Below are 16,026 nucleotides of genomic sequence, written 5' to 3' on the forward strand. Positions count from 1 at the left end.
GTTTTATTTTGATTTTGTTTTAGAATTATTTATTTAAATATTTCCTTTTTTTTTAATTGAACAACTCTTTCAGGATTCTTTGATGAACAGAAAGTTCAAAAGAACAGAATTAATTTGAAATAGAAATCTTTTGCAACATTAGAAATGTCTTAAGTGTCACTTGAACAATTTATTACATTCTTAATGAATAAAAGTATTAATTTCTTTCAAAAAATTGTGTCTTACTAAAATATGTTACTATATTCTTCAGGGTCTCAGAAGAAAGCCAGCACTCCAGACAGTCGTCCAGCTCCAGCGCTGTGGTCCAGCTGTCCATGGGAACCTAAAGGGAGGCCTAAAGGGAAGCCTGAGCCCTTGTGGCGGCCTCTGACAGAGGATGATGAGAACAAGCCTTCCTCCTCCACATCCTGTGCTGAGGAGGAGCTGCTGGTGTCAGGTGGAGCACCTCCCTCTCCTCGCTCCCTACAGGCCATCCAGAGCGCCATGATGGACAGCAGCTCTGAAGAAGAAGCCGTGGCCACAAGAGGACGAAGGACGGCAGGATCTGTAGATGAAGATGGACGCGTGTCGCCTCAAACTCTACAGGCTATCCAGAGCGCCATGATGGATCCCGCAGATGTCCACAAACGCAGGACGTACGTCATCACGAGCAGCTCAGAGGACGAGGATGAAGCTGTGGTTCTTGACAGAAGCGTTGTCACTGAGGTGACTGGAGTTGGAGGCGTTTCTCCCAGGACTCTGTTGGCCATACAGGAAGCTCTGGGAGACAAAGCTGTGGAGGTAATGGACCTAAGGAGCAGCTGTGATGGAGAGCAGACAGAGGAGGTTCCTGGAATCAGCATTTCCTCACAGGAAGAGTCTTCAGAATTCAAGCATCAGTCCAGAACGCCACTTATTCTCGGTTCTGCAGTATCTGAAAGGCAAGAGGAGACGCGTGAGCCACAAGATACTGCAGTACAACTTCCTCTAAAGCAAAGACACCTTAATGCTTCCTCTGATGACAAACCTGTGAATGCAGACCGAACAGATCAGATGGAGGAAAACAAAGTGAAAAGTGAAGATGATGAGGAAAGCAGCTCTGAAGGTACAAATACGCACAGACACTTCATGTTTGTGCTTCTGGTACAGAAATTACAGCTTAAAGTATGAATTCCCAAACCTTTGAGCTAAAATATTTTCTTGAAGCCCCTTTGAGATTTTAAATTAGTATTTCAGTAGCTTAAGGACACATTTGCAGGTTCACAGTTCTCTTATTCCAGTTTATGGTCACGGCATGCATCCTAATTAATAAATTATTTGATCTTTTTTCTAGTAAGTGTTTTATTTTGATTGTTCTTTTAATTTTTAATTTTTATTGTTAAAGTTTTGATTTATTTTTTTATTTTAGAATTCTTTTTTTATTAAAAAAAATTATATATTTTAATTATTATTTTTATTACGTTTTATTTTGATTGCTTTTATTTTAGAATTATTTACATTTTTATGATTTCGTTTAAGTTTGCGTTTTATTTTGATTCTTTTTATTTTAGAATTATTCATTTAACATTTTTTTAATTTATTCAATTTTTAGTATGAATTAGATTTTGATTGGTTTTGTTAGATAAAATTTTAGTTAGATTATTTGTAGTTTCAATGCTATCAGTCATCAGCTGTGAACCGGTGTGTCAACCCCTGTGGTGTAGAGCAGCTACAGTGCGGGATCCCGGGAGAATGATCAAGCAAACACAGAGAGCCAGTGTACTACCATAACATTCTCAAGTTTATTAGTTTTTACATTTTAATAATTAGCCTTTCATCAACTCACAACCCCTGGCTGAAAGGATGGTTAGATGTTTTTATTGGAAAACAAAAACTGAGTCATTTGAGTGTTTCATACGTGTTTGTTTGGTCTCTGCAGAGAGTTTTATTGAGGTGTCTGATGCAGAGGAACCATCTGAAACAAAAGAATCTCACGTCAAAGCAGAAGCCGATAAAAGCCCCTCAGAAGAGAAAGCGGAGGAGAGAGCAGAGGAAGAGGAGAGCAGAAAGGAAGAGTCCAGCGTCCAAAGCCCAGATAAGAGTGAGGAAGTCAACAAGTCCATAGATGAAACTCCTCCTGCTGCAAGCGAATGGGATCACATCGACACGGTGCATCTCAGTTATCACACTGAATTCTTGTAGTTCTGCGCAGTGATTATGTGCTGTGTAACGCATCAGTGTGTGTTGCAGGAGGAGCTGCTGCAGCTGGACAGAGAACTGCAGTGTGAGCAAATGAGCTTGAGAGAGCAACAGCAGCAGCAGGAGCGCAGCAGCACCACGGTCACCGGACAGATGTGCCAGGAGAGCCAGGTCAGCATCCTTATACAGAACATATGCTAGTGCAACACATGGTTATTATAGTTAACTAGATTTTCTAAACAGGGCAAATTAACATGAGAGTGCAATCACAAAAGCGCCGATGAGACTGTAAAGTTCTGCTGATCTACTACTGACAAATAAGCAAACTAAAGAACACAGACACAGATAATTTCCATAATGACCAATGCAATCTACCAAGAGCAGCACAAATTAACATACAGCTGATGATAATCATGTGTGGGTAATCTACTAACAACACAGGCACAAAATAGGTTAAGTCATGTTTTTTGGGCATTAAAGGCACAATATGTAATTTTTCGCCGCTAGATGGCGCGTATTCAAAATAAACAGAGCCGTGACTGAGTGTGGAATCATGGGAGTCGTCTTCGTCCCCACAGCCGATGCAATCCGACGGGACTCAGGCAGAAATCATGTTCATGGATGAGCTAATGATTACTTAACGTAGTAGAATGAAGCAGGGTGAGGCTGAAAGCCGTCGAAGCGAAACAAGGCTGCTGAACGAGCGTGACACACGGCTCAAAAGCAGCGGAGCTTTTATTATGCCACAGTCGACCACTTCCGCTTCTTCTGGTCATGCATATGTGCGAAAAAAAGCAGCGCTGTTTTATCATACTAGATACATTTGAAAGTTCTGTTATAATGCTACTCTGTGCAGTCGTCACCGGTCGAATAAAACGCACAACATATTAAAGCGTCTTTGGGGTTTCCATGTTTTCTACAAAACAAAACCGGAAATCAAGGGGCTATGACGTCATTGGCAGGCGACACCATGACACTATAGACACAGCCCGTGTCACTAGTTAAAACTGCTTATTTCTCTGGATTTAAGCATTCTTCTAAACATTTGGGATAATGTAAGTACACAAGTCAGCAAAATATATAACACTGTTCTAGTGGTTTTTGGATATTTTTATAAAAAAATCTTACATATTGTGCCTTTAAATAATGGCAAATACCAGTAAACTGACTAGCGCAAACCTTAGTAAATCACCTTGCATGATTTATCAATATACTCTCCTCCCAAAGATGTCTGAAAGGGAAACTCCTACAAAAACTCCTCCATTTTTCATTTTAATTTAGTTTATCTTGATTAACTAAATTAACTAATAAAAACTATATAAACATGTTTAAAAAAATACTAAAAATGGCAAAAACACACAACAAAATTACTCAAATTAAAATGAAACAGAAAATATAAAAATAAAAACTGATTCAAAATATTTATAAAACTATAATAGTATCTCAGTGATACTAAAATAACACTGGTGCACCATTCACAACACAAAACCCTTTCCAATCCAAACAGAGCTCTTTCAGCTGTTGATTACAGCTGCTTGAATTCCTTTTTAGAGTTGGTTAAAGTCATTAATGTAAACACTGATATTATTACACATTGATATGTTGTGTTATGACACGATTCTCCTGCGTTTGCGTTTCTTGCATTATTGACAAACTATTTTCCTGTTTCACTGTAAAGCTGCTTTGACACAACCAGTATTGTATAAAGCTCTATACAACAAAAGGTGACTTGACTTGACTTTGTCTGTGATCAGGAAGGTTAAAGAGTGAATTTCACATTATTATTATTGTCAGTCATATTATGTGTGTTCATGTTCTCATCTGTGAGTTGGCTGTGAATCCAGTATGACAGCTTTATAGCTGCACTTATTCATGTCATTTAACCGTGTGTGTGTGTGTGTGTGTGTGTGATGGTAGCAGGTGCGTGTGAAGTATCTCGTGTAAAGCCATGTGTGAAACTGATCATTCAGAGTTATGAGTTCAGTGAAATCATATCAGTGCTGACTGGATAAATTGGTCTTTGTCCTTTTTTCCCAGAATGGTTCAGTTGGATTAGAGGAGATTTATCGTTTTAAACCTGTCAGCTCAGTTTACTTTACATTACATTTAGGAGTAGCTTCTCAGTGGTGACTGTGTCAAGGTGATGTCCATATGGCAGAAATGTACGGTAAAAATCATGCAGTTAGTTAATGACATGTATTGAAACAAACGGTGAACACTATTAACAGCAATGATTACATGTTGCGATCAAACTTATAGGAAAAATTGGTAATTTTGTGTGTTGGTTCATTCCCATCCCGTGGCAGAAACAGAAAAGCAAATAGAGAAAAATGAGCGTAGCTGCTGTTCAAACCAAGCAAAGAATGATAATGTGCATTTGATCAGATATAACTGGAGTACAATGTTATTAGAAACATGTGAATGCTTGGCTAAAGAGAGAGAGTTTTGTGACCTTAAGGAGCTTGATGGATTGTAGTGTGATAGAAGGTTAAATAGCAGGTTATTAGTGAATTTATCTTTAGTGGTTGAAACAATAGTTCTAATAGCTTTTTAAAAAAAAAATTATGGAAAAAATCATGGATTAATCACGATCAGATTTTTTTTCTAGATCCTGCATTAAATTTATAGTCTTTATAGATTGTACAATACAAGTACTTCTACCATTTAAGTGGGTAGAACAAAAGGCCATCACAGCAGTTATATGAGATTTGACTCGTTGATATGTGGGAAGCGGTCCTGGCACGATGATCCTTGTTGCGTGCAATGTGCTGCGTACCGCCTTGATCAGGCTCTTGAAGTCCCTCTTCAGAAACTCCTGTCTGCCGCAACTTGATGTTGTTCACCCCTGCGTGAATCACGACAGCTCCAATGCTCTCGTCACGCTTCAGGATTGCGGGTATCTGCACAGAAACATAGAGAACACGAGCACCTTACCTTTAGCTAAAGTAGCACAGATATGCCGGATGATGGAGTCTTCCATTATAACAGCGCCCCGTTCCGTCTCACGAAGGGGAGCGAATCGGTTCCGGGTGGATCTTGAAGACTGGAGGGGGACAGGTCCTTGCCCGGGGCCTGGCTTGTGTCTTCCGCTGCTGGTGCATCCAGGGTCTGTGGTGTCCTGGTGCCGGAGTAAAGGAGACCTGGGAAGATCACATCCTGGGTGCACGGGGCCTGTGCAGAGAAACACACGGCGTAGAGGTGGTGGGAGTATTAACATCGCACCGTAAACCTACCTCAGACTTGTGAGCGTCGGCCCCAGATGTTTCCAGTGCGGCTCTCCACTCTCACAGCTGGGCCTATGATCGTCATCGCGGGCGATGTGCTGCATACCGTCTCTATCAGGCTCCTGAAGTTCCTCTTCAGTGTTTCCGTCTGCCGCAGCTTGGTGTCGTTAACCCCCGCGTGCAGCACGGAGTGAAGGACATCTGGGAAGATCACGTCCTGGGTGCACGGGGCCTGTGCAGAGAAACACACGGCGTAGAGGTGGTGGGAGTATTAACATCGCACCGTAAACCTACCTCAGACTTGTGAGCGTCGGCCCCAGATGTTTCCAGCGCGGCTCTCCACTCTCACAGCTGGGCCTGCTTCTCCAGTAGGTCATGGATCTGCTTCTCCATGGCCTTCAGCTCCAGCTGCACCGAGTGCAGCTCAAACATGTCCTCACCTGGACTCAAAGGTAGTCACATATCCACCATTAGAGCAAGTAAACAGTGAGTAAAACAAGAATAATGTGCGTGAATAGAGTGCAAGCAAGGTTAGCGGCAACCGCGTTGTCAATGCTAATAGGCTATAAGGTATTAGCGATCAAAATAAATCATCTCTGGTTACTGACGTAACCTCGGTTCCCTGAGACGTACAGCGAAAGCGACACTTTGGGGGAAACACCTTTCTCCTCAAATACTGAAGCCTTATTAACCCCATTGCATTGCAATGGCCAATGTTGATTGAATGCACGAAAAGGTGGCTGGAAAGCGCCCTATATAAGCAGCGCTGACCGGCATTTCATCTTATGAAAGACCTGAGCATAAGTAACACGGCATGAATGCAACATCTCAGGGAACCGAGGTTTCGTCAGTAACCGGAGACGTTCCCTTTCGAGAGGGTCACTCTACGTTGCATACAGCGTAAGCTGACACTTTGGGGAACGTGCAACTTCACGCCATATTACTGCGAAGGGAGCTTGGCATAAGCGGAGACGATAAATAAGCACAGCAACACTCAACAGCAATCGCAATGCATGGTAAAGCCACTGCACACAAGTACGCATAAGCAGCACATTCCAGTACAGCTTCTCACATGAGTTAGATATGCAGCTGTGGCGCTTACTGGAAGTAGACAGCACATTAGCCTGGGGAACTGTGTGTAAATTGGCTAGGCGGTAGCAGCATCAGTGCCACCTACTACAGAAGTGGTGTTTTTATTTTTTTTCCCAAAGTGACGTCCCAAGTGGGGGTACTTGACAGGCTGAACCTCCCTCGCGCCCCATAGAAATCTAATCACATCATTCCTCCCCACTGACAACCTATCATTGTCAGAATGAACGCTGATATGACGGCTACATATTCTTGACCATGGAGGGCGTACGGCCATCATTCGAACACTTGTAGAAAAGACGAAACTACTGAAAACTGGCAGTCGACAGGGTCTTGGCCCTTTGAAGTTCAACAATTTTCAAAGGCTCTCCACCTATGAGCGTAGAGACGTCTAGTAAACGGAGAGCTGAATGTCTTCTGCACTTGCTGTGACAGCGAGCCTGCTATTGGCAAACGCCGTCAAGTGGCCAGACACACAGATTCCATAAGTCTGGACTGGATGCCAGGCTGAGTTGCTGGCTTGAGAGAGGGAATCTCTCCTCAACGGAATTAGCCATTCAGGTTACGAGAACCAGTCTGCCCACATCTTCAGACTCGTTGCGAGCATGAGAAGAGGGTGAGAACGGAAACCACCTTGCCGATTATGAATGCCACGGCTGCCATATCCATGCGAAAGAGAACATGCTTGTGATGGACCTAAGTGTAGAAACACTAAAGAGACCGGTGAACTGCTCCAATCACCAGGCAGATCCAGGCAGTTCATCAGGTACCTTTTCTCCGTGCCTGTCCGACTATTGACCTTATTGTAGTCTCGTCTTAGTCATGGGAAAAAAGCTTGTCAATTAACATTTTTCATCATACTTTTCATTAACGAAATTAACAGTAGTACATACTTCAGAATAGCATGAGTAGTACACTAGTATACATTACCGGTGTCTTCTGATGCAAAGACACTCATGTTTCCATGATACTGAAGTGTTTTTCTTCCTCTGATGGCGTTCAGGAGCTGTTGCGTTTGTTCGGTGTGCCGTTCATCGTTGCTCCGATGGAGGCTGAAGCCCAATGTGCAGTGCTGGACCATCTGGACCAAACGCATGGCACCATCACCGACGACAGCGACATCTGGCTCTTCGGTGGTCGTCAAGTCTACAAGAACTTCTTCAACCAGAACAAATACGTGGAGCATTACCAGTCTGTGGACATGCAGAACCAACTAGGTGAGCTGCAGTGCTGAGATCTAGGGATGCACAATAATGGATTTTTGCTGATATTTTTCAACTCATTTAGCTGATAGCCGATGCCGATACCGATATATTTCCTTTTGTTTGGAAACAACACCAAGTCTCTCCTGTACAGAGATTGTAAACAAATTATATTTAATTTTGGTTAGTTATTAACAAAAACGTACTTGTTAGAATTAAATAAACAATAATTAAGTTCTTTTATAATGAGAGTACACTGAAAGCTGAAAATAACTATAAATCAATCACTGAATTTTTTCCAGACAGATGTGGTAACCATAACATTTTATTTGAAGATTTAAAATTTGTAGATGGTGCAAAGCAAAAGAGTTGTAAAAATTCAGAAAATCTTTTAGAGCTATTTTGTTTCATAATCCGTTTTATTTATATATATATATATATATATATATATATAGTATATATTACACATTAATGAATAATTCTGTAAATATAAATTTACATTATTTATATTTATATTATTTAAATTACAAGTGTCATGTTTGTGATTTTTATTCATGTAAGCTAAAGCTTCTGAACTTTGACCTTTAAATCAAAGCATACTCGTGATTTTATGACATCAGTAACTTCTTTATTTAATCTTAATGTTATTTGTGTATTTTACTTTCATTTTATTACAAGTAGGCCAATAGACCAATTTGGAGTAGGCGTCACAGTTATGTCACTTGCAGCTGCGCGCACATTGTGGTGGCAGAAAAACACTGGGAATAAGTGGAGGGAAATGGTCAAATCCATGGAATAAGAGAAAAAATATATTGTTGTGCTTTTGGATGTCAGAATCGGAATGAAAATCATTTTTATATAATACTACTGTCAAAGACGCCATTTGAAGCTGAATGCAAACGTTTAAATGGACAGACTATGGATGAAACCCGATTACCCTACTTTCAATGCATAAATTTGATTTAAACAATAGGTCTATATAATATTCACATAGGGTACATATTGTATTAGCCCTACAGTTAAAGCATGGAATATTATTTAAACCTAAAACATTTTACATAACATTTACCTATATCACAATACTGACTTTTTTCTTGCAAATGCAAGTTTATATCTCCTAGTTCGGACTTTATAACTTGATTCAACTCAACAATTGCGAGTTTTTCAATTATGAGGAAAAAAAATCAGAAGTGTGGGATTATAAACTCATGATTCTGAGCCAAGGGGGAAAGAGAGAATGACGAGTTGATTTTTCTTATCAGAAGTGTGAGATATAATCTCGGAATTGCAAGAAAAAAGTCAGAATTTTTAAATATAAGCTCAAAATTACCTTTTTTATTCTTTTATTCCATGGCTTGCACAGACTGCTACGTTAAAACTGTCATTTTCTGCCACCAGATAGGCTCCGCCCACAAAAATGTCATCACTGTTTGCAAACACTGAAATTGGTCTATAGCACCCCCTAAATAAATAAAATGCCTTACCGGACGGGCATTAGGACCTGGCTATTGCTGCTACTGCACACGCTAGTGACTGTTGACTCTTTCGCACACTGGACGCATCATTCTGTACTAGCATTCTCAAATTAAATGCGACAATCCAAAATAATGAATCTAATTACCATTCAGGTATTTGGTCAAGGATGACCGCGCTGCTAGCGTGATCTTATCGCTAGCACACCCTGAGCACATGCGAGTTATTCATCTTATCGGCAAGGCATATCGGCATAATTTTTCATATCGGGCCGATAATTAAGTTTCAAGCCAATATTGGCTGATTCCATTAATATTTCGATAATATTGTGCATCCCTACTGAGATCAATTAGTGTGCATGTATAATAGGTGGAAAGAGACACCACTGTGAGCTTGCATCTGTCTGTAGGCCTGGACAGGACCAAACTGATCAATCTGGCATATCTGTTGGGCAGTGATTACACTGAAGGCATTCCAGGAGTGGGATACGTTACAGGGATGGAGATCCTCAACGAGTTTCCTGGTGCTGGTTTAGAGCCTCTTGTTCAACTCAGGTCAGAAACACTGTAGAAAGTGATTGTAATTTTAACAGTAAAAGACACTTACTATATATGGTGAAAATTGGAAAATGGGACATTATGTAGTTTTACTGTGAAATACTTTTAAATTTTGGAAATAAAAATTAAGTCATCTTATAATTTACAGTGAAAAACCATAAACCTGCCAGTTCCCTACATGAGAAGCCTTTGATGGTATTTTGTTTAACCCTCATAATGCATTCAAAATCTGTATACGATGATCTGCCAATACCCTTTTGTTCAGTCCAGTGTAGAATAAAATTGAGCTGTACCCAGCCGATCAAGCAATTCGTCAACCCAAAGCATTGGATATGCGTCGAATTTCTACACAGCAAACACCTTGCGATTAATCCACACAGAATCGTACGGAGCCCTCTGTTTTAAGCACTAAAAATATCAGGCTCACCCTCATCACTAGCATCGCCTCTAATTCAGTCTAAACCACCTTTTTCTTGTGTTCAGGTAAACAATACGGCCGACTGCACACTACCGCCCCCAGCTCGGTCTCAGTATGGTGCTGACTGAGATTGGTTTGACCGGGCAGGGGCGAGAACCTGTCTGCAAACTCCGCTTGCAATCTAGCTACATCAGTGAGCTGGGAGGGTGAAAGGTTATCTCCCCCTGGGGCCAGAGCAAGAGATTAGACTTTAGTGTTCACTTCTGGCCCGAGGTCTTCCTCTACACTTACTGCCGTTGCCAGCATTACTGGCTACGCCTCGCTTCATTTTTCTGGAGGTTTAGGTGGTAAATCTGACGTGCCCCACTCCTGTCCATTCAAATCATCTCATAATTTATATCTCCCACTTGCCGTGTGACCTCAAAGGGTCCTTGCCACTTGGCAAGTAATTTAGAACTAAACGTTGGGAGCAATACAAGCACTTTATCTCCCTGTTCAAAAACTCGTAATCTGGTTCCCCTATTGTACAGCCGGCTCTGTCTGTCCTGGGCCTGTAACAAATTCCCCGTAGAGAGCCACTCCAAATTGTAGAGTTTTGTTCTCAGGTCCAGCACATACTTGATCGCCCCTCATGTCCAGTAGTGCCTGATGGTGTTCCTGGTGGAGTCCCGCAAGCGAGTGAATAATCTCCGCAAACGGCGAATTTAACAGGGGCTGGATGATAGCGGCGGCGTTCCTTCTTCCTTCCTAGGTTTCGGCACCAGAGTGTTGAGGTTCAGAGGATGGAAGGAAGACGACAGGGTTGGCTTGCTGAGACTCGTGCCTTTATTAAATGAACAGGTGATATAAAACAACAAGTCCAGTTTCAAGAAACAACCACAGTCCAAACAGTCCCTTCTTTCTTGGCATTCCACGGCACTCAGCTTGATCTGCATGCATGAGCTCTGTCCAGTCTCTCTCTCCTTCTCATTCTCCTGTGGCTTTTTATCCGGTCTCTCCGCGCCAATTACTGCAATCAGACACAGGTGTTCATCATTTTGCACTTGACCTACTTACTCGCTGCTTGTCTCCCAACTCTCTCTCCCGCTGCAGACCTCGCTTAACCAGGCGACTCCCTCACCACAATCATTAGCTGTGTCTCATTTAGAAGGCTGTACCCTCCGGAGGTCGAATCCTCTGGAGGTCGCATCCTCTGTAGGATGCATATACGAAGTGTCCTCAACCTAGAATTAAACGAGACGGCCTTCGTAGGACAGGCGGAGAAGGAAACCGGAAGTATCACGTTGCTATGCCAACACATTTAGAGCATCGTTGTGCTCTCACACTACTTAAATGAAGGAAAATGGGATGGCAGGGCCGGGGCAGATGGAATCCTCGCAGCCCGAACCTCCCGGTCCATCCAGCACCAGAACAGCTTGCGGTCCTCCTGCTGTGCCTGGATGAGGACCTGGAATCGACGTTCGTGATCGCCCCTCATGTCCAGTAGTGCCTGATGGTGTTCCTGGTGGAGTCCCGCAAGCGAGTGAATAATCTCCGTAAACGGCGAATTTAACAGGGGCTGGATGATAGCGGTGGCGTTCCTTCTTCCTTCCTAGGTTTCGGCACCAGAGTGTTGAGGTTCAGAGGATGGAAGGAAGACGACAGGGTTGGCTTGCTGAGACTCGTGCCTTTATTAAATGAACAGGTGATATAAAACAAAAAGTCCAGTTTCAAGAAACAGCCACAGTCCCTTCTTTCTTGGCATTCCACGGCACTCAGCTTGATCTGCATGCATGAGCTCTGTCCAGTCTCTCTCTCCTTCTCATTCTCCTGTGGCTTTTTATCCGGTCTCTCCGCGCCAATTACTGCAATCAGACACAGGTGTTCATCATTTTGCACTTGACCTACTTACTCGCTGCTTGTCTCCCAACTCTCTCTCCCGCTGCAGACCTCGCTTAACCAGGCGACTCCCTCACCACAATCATTAGCTGTGTCTCATTTAGAAGGCTGTCTGTACCCTCCGGAGGTCGAATCCTCTGGACGACAGGGTTGGCTTGCTGAGACTCGTGCCTTTATTAAATGAACAGGTGATATAAAACAACAAGTCCAGTTTCAAGAAACAACCACAGTCCAAACAGTCCCTTCTTTCTTGGCATTCCACGGCACTCAGCTTGATCTGCATGCATGAGCTCTGTCCAGTCTCTCTCTCCTTCTCATTCTCCTGTGGCTTTTTATCCGGTCTCTCCGCGCCAATTACTGCAATCAGACACAGGTGTTCATCATTTTGCACTTGACCTACTTACTCGCTGCTTGTCTCCCAACTCTCTCTCCCGCTGCAGACCTCGCTTAACCACGCGACTCCCTCACCACAATCATTAGCTGTGTCTCATTTAGAAGCCTGCACCCTCCGGAGGTCGAATCCTCTGGAGGTCGCATCCTCTGTAGGATGCATATACGAAGTGTCCTCAACCTAGAATTAAACGAGACGGCCTTCGTTAAGGTAAGTTGTAAACACCACATCTGCGCTTGTGTGTACGTTACATCTGCCGGCGCCGGCATTTTTCAAATTAACAACGGTTGTTCACGGCGACGCAAAGAATTGTGGGTTATCTGTAGCAGCGAAGGATACACCTCATGCATCCTCCGAAATCCTGTGAAAGGAGGTCGCATTCGAAGGTCGCATTCGGAGTGTCCTACTTGCTTTTCTGAAATGAGACAGCCTCGATGACGTATGCAGCCTTCGAATGTGACCTCCGGAGGACGCAGCCTTCTAAATGAGACACAGCTTTTGTGTGAAATTTATAAGAGCATATAGTCTAAGAATTACCAGTATTAAACACATTGGAATGAATGGAATTCATGATTGCACAAAAACAGTCCAAATTTATGAATCCAACATATTTATTTCTATCAAAACATAAATATTACTATATAAATGAATTTTACTTCTGAAAGTTTCACTTTGAGATGAAAAAGTTATCAGTTTTTCATGCTGCAATGGTTTGTCAGTAATAGCATATAATCATGTTTATCAACAAAAATGCAGTCTCAAAAGTGTGTGAGAGACGGGAAAATGCCCAAATATATTTTACAAAAGTTTTTTGGACACCAATATAACTAAGTGTTATATTAGTATTTTTGACACCTAATGGTTCTCCACACATACCCAAGTCAAAATTACCTGGGACTGTATTCACAAAACATCTTAAGGCTAAAACTAGCTCCTAACTTGCTGATTTAGGAAAAACTCCTAAAAATAATGGGTGTGTCAGTCCTAATCTCAGGACTCCTACATTTTTGATCTGAGTGTATTTCACAAAGCGTGAAATCAGCTCCTAAGTTTGTGAAAAGTTAAGGGTAGTCAAGAGGACTCCCAAGTCACTAAGACCAAATCACAGACCATCCTAAAACAGCTTTTGCTGGCAATCAGTCTCAGAATGTAAACATTTTAAAAACATTTCACGATAATTTCCATTTAAATTGAATTATGTCCTCCTTTTCATGTGCAAGTTGGGCAAGAAGAAAACCATAATGAGCTTTTAAAACCTATTCCGCACTCGAGTGCATGCATAAAGCTAGCCTCAAATCACTAGGAAATGTAATGTGTCTGAAAAAAGAGCAAGGAGATATTTTAATAATTTATTAATAAACTAGTGTTTTCTGAGTCAGCATGGATTGGAAAGATTAAGTTGACGATTCTGACCCTTTCATGTGGATTATGTAATCAGAGAATGTTTTGCTTGGAATTGGTTTGTTTTAACACTTAACATTTGACATTTCAAGCTTTCTATAGATATATTTCTCATGTCTGTGAGGCAGCCAATACACTGAGTATCGGTTCATTTTTGTGACGTGCTCCAGTTCACAGAGCCCGAGACGACAGAAAGCGCATCCTGTATGCTTTCTTTACAAAAAAAAACAACAACAGTTTTTATGATATTGTGAGTGTACACAATTAAAAATAAACCATTTACAGTTTCGAATGATGTATTTACTCTTACCTGTATGAGCAAAAATGACGTCTTAAGTTGTTTCCACAGTTATCAAGAAAATGCAAGTCCCTTTCATGCAGTAAACGCACTAATAGCTTCCACACTCCGCACAAACACACCTAATAGCGCACTTTTGTCTAGGTTAACGTTAGAGTGAGCGGCCAAGTAAAGTTGCTACAACTTGCATGTTTTAATTTTCAAATAAGCCATATTTCAGGTCGATGAATGAGATGCAAATATTTACTTTGTTCTACAATATTTCTAAGATTAAACCCTTATCAGCCAATGAAATAATTATGCTTCTTGTTAGTCTTTTTTATTAATTATATACATTATGTTCCTCCTATGTTGTTTAATGAATGTTACTTGCATTATTATAGAGTAATGTGTGTTACTGTGATAGTGTTTAGTATTTGTGTGTATGACACTGTATGATCAGCTTGTGGAAAAGGTGCTTGTGATTTTCTTTAATTCGTCATATGTCTGTTTTACCACGTGTATTTATGGTTATATCAGTATATTATACAGGTGCAAAATTTGATTTTACTTTAGATGCAATATTAAGATTAAATCAGGTTTTTACCATAAATTTATAGTTCAGTCATGTAAAACCTAAAATGTTGCTATAATAATAATAATAATACATTTTATTTAGTATAGCGCCTTTAAAAGAGTACTTTCTCAAAGCGCTTCACAACACAAGCAAACACAACAATCCAAAGTAATACACAAAAATACAGAATAACAATCAGTTAAAAGCAAGACGAAAATAAAAAGTTTTAAGACGAGATTTTAAAAATACCTAACGAATACAGCTGTGTTTTAGGAACGACTAAAAGACCGACTAGGTGTATAGGGAATTAATAGCTCAGCCAAGTACTGAGGAGCCAGACCATGCAGTGCCTTGTATGTTAACATGAGAACTTTAAAATCAATACGAAATCTAACCGGGAGCCAATGCAACAATTCCAAAACAGGAGTTATATGATCAACAACCCTGGCCCCTGAAAATTCTGGCTGCTGAATTTTGCAAATGTGAAGTTTGTTAATACAAGATTACGGTATTAATGCTACCATAGTTTTTACGGTAAAGTGCTGTTAAACACAGCTGCTGTTTTTACCATAAAATTTTAAACATGGGTCATTGTGTATGTGTGTTATGTCTGATGTAGTAAGTGGTGGACTGAAGCACAGGAGAATAAGAAGTTGGTTGCCAATTCCAAAGACACAAAGGTGAAGAAGAAACTAAGGAATCTTCAGCTTCATCCTGGTTTCCCAAACCCTGCTGTGGCTCAGGCTTACCTGCAGCCCACCGTCGACCAATCAGACGCCTCGTTCGGCTGGGGCCACCCACACCTGGAGCTCATCAAAGAATATCCTTCATGTCATTTACAGTATGATAGCTTTAAACACATTCTAAATGTCTGCAGTTTAAAATGAGCAGAAGTGGTTCTTAACCTGTCAGACATTCTGTCAGAGCCGCTTCGGATGGAGCAGCAGAAAAACTGAAGAAACGCTACAGCCAGTGCTGAAACAGCTTCAGTCTCAACAGGTGATGGACTTTAATTCTAGTGAAAAAACTAAAACTATTAAAAATAATTTTCATTTATGAAAATAAACTAACTGAAAAAACTTTAAGTACTAAAACGGAAATAAAAATAATTAAAAAAATTTAAATATAAATTAAATTTAAAACAAAAATTAAAAATGAAAACTGACAATATGAAAATGAATGCTAATTCAAAACATTAAATACTATAGTAGTGTATAAATAATACTAAAATAACACTGATGATTCATTTAGACCTGTTTTGTTCAAATTCTTAGAATTCAGTACACTACCAATCAAAAGGTTGGAGTTTTAATGTTTTTGAAAAACGTCTCTTCTGCTCACCAAGGCTGCATTTATTTGATCAAAAATACAGTAAAAAAAAA

The 16,026-nt window shown here is 40.9% G+C and overlaps 1 protein-coding gene across 2 annotated transcripts in view; it reads left to right on the forward strand.

Annotated features, from left to right (window-relative positions):
- Positions 1-16,026, forward strand: part of ercc5 (excision repair cross-complementation group 5) — a 30,580-nt gene that overhangs the window by 9,266 nt on the left and 5,288 nt on the right. Inside the window, exons 9-15 of one of the 2 annotated variants that reach the window (XM_016240626.1) lie at positions 251-1,084; positions 1,898-2,127; positions 2,209-2,328; positions 7,474-7,687; positions 9,555-9,699; positions 15,264-15,464; positions 15,559-15,643. In XM_016240626.1, coding sequence (XP_016096112.1) covers positions 251-1,084; positions 1,898-2,127; positions 2,209-2,328; positions 7,474-7,687; positions 9,555-9,699; positions 15,264-15,464; positions 15,559-15,643 — 1,829 coding nt within the window. Of the gene's footprint in view, positions 1-250; positions 1,085-1,897; positions 2,128-2,208; positions 2,329-7,473; positions 7,688-9,554; positions 9,700-15,263; positions 15,465-15,558; positions 15,644-16,026 lie in introns of those variants that run through there. The other variant, XM_016240625.1, reaches the window with a different exon arrangement.

The sequence above is a fragment of the Sinocyclocheilus grahami genome, unplaced genomic scaffold (genome assembly GCF_001515645.1).
Source record: "Sinocyclocheilus grahami isolate Dianchi unplaced genomic scaffold, SAMN03320097.WGS_v1.1 scaffold595.1, whole genome shotgun sequence".
In the NCBI taxonomy this organism is placed as follows: Eukaryota; Metazoa; Chordata; class Actinopteri; order Cypriniformes; family Cyprinidae; genus Sinocyclocheilus; species Sinocyclocheilus grahami.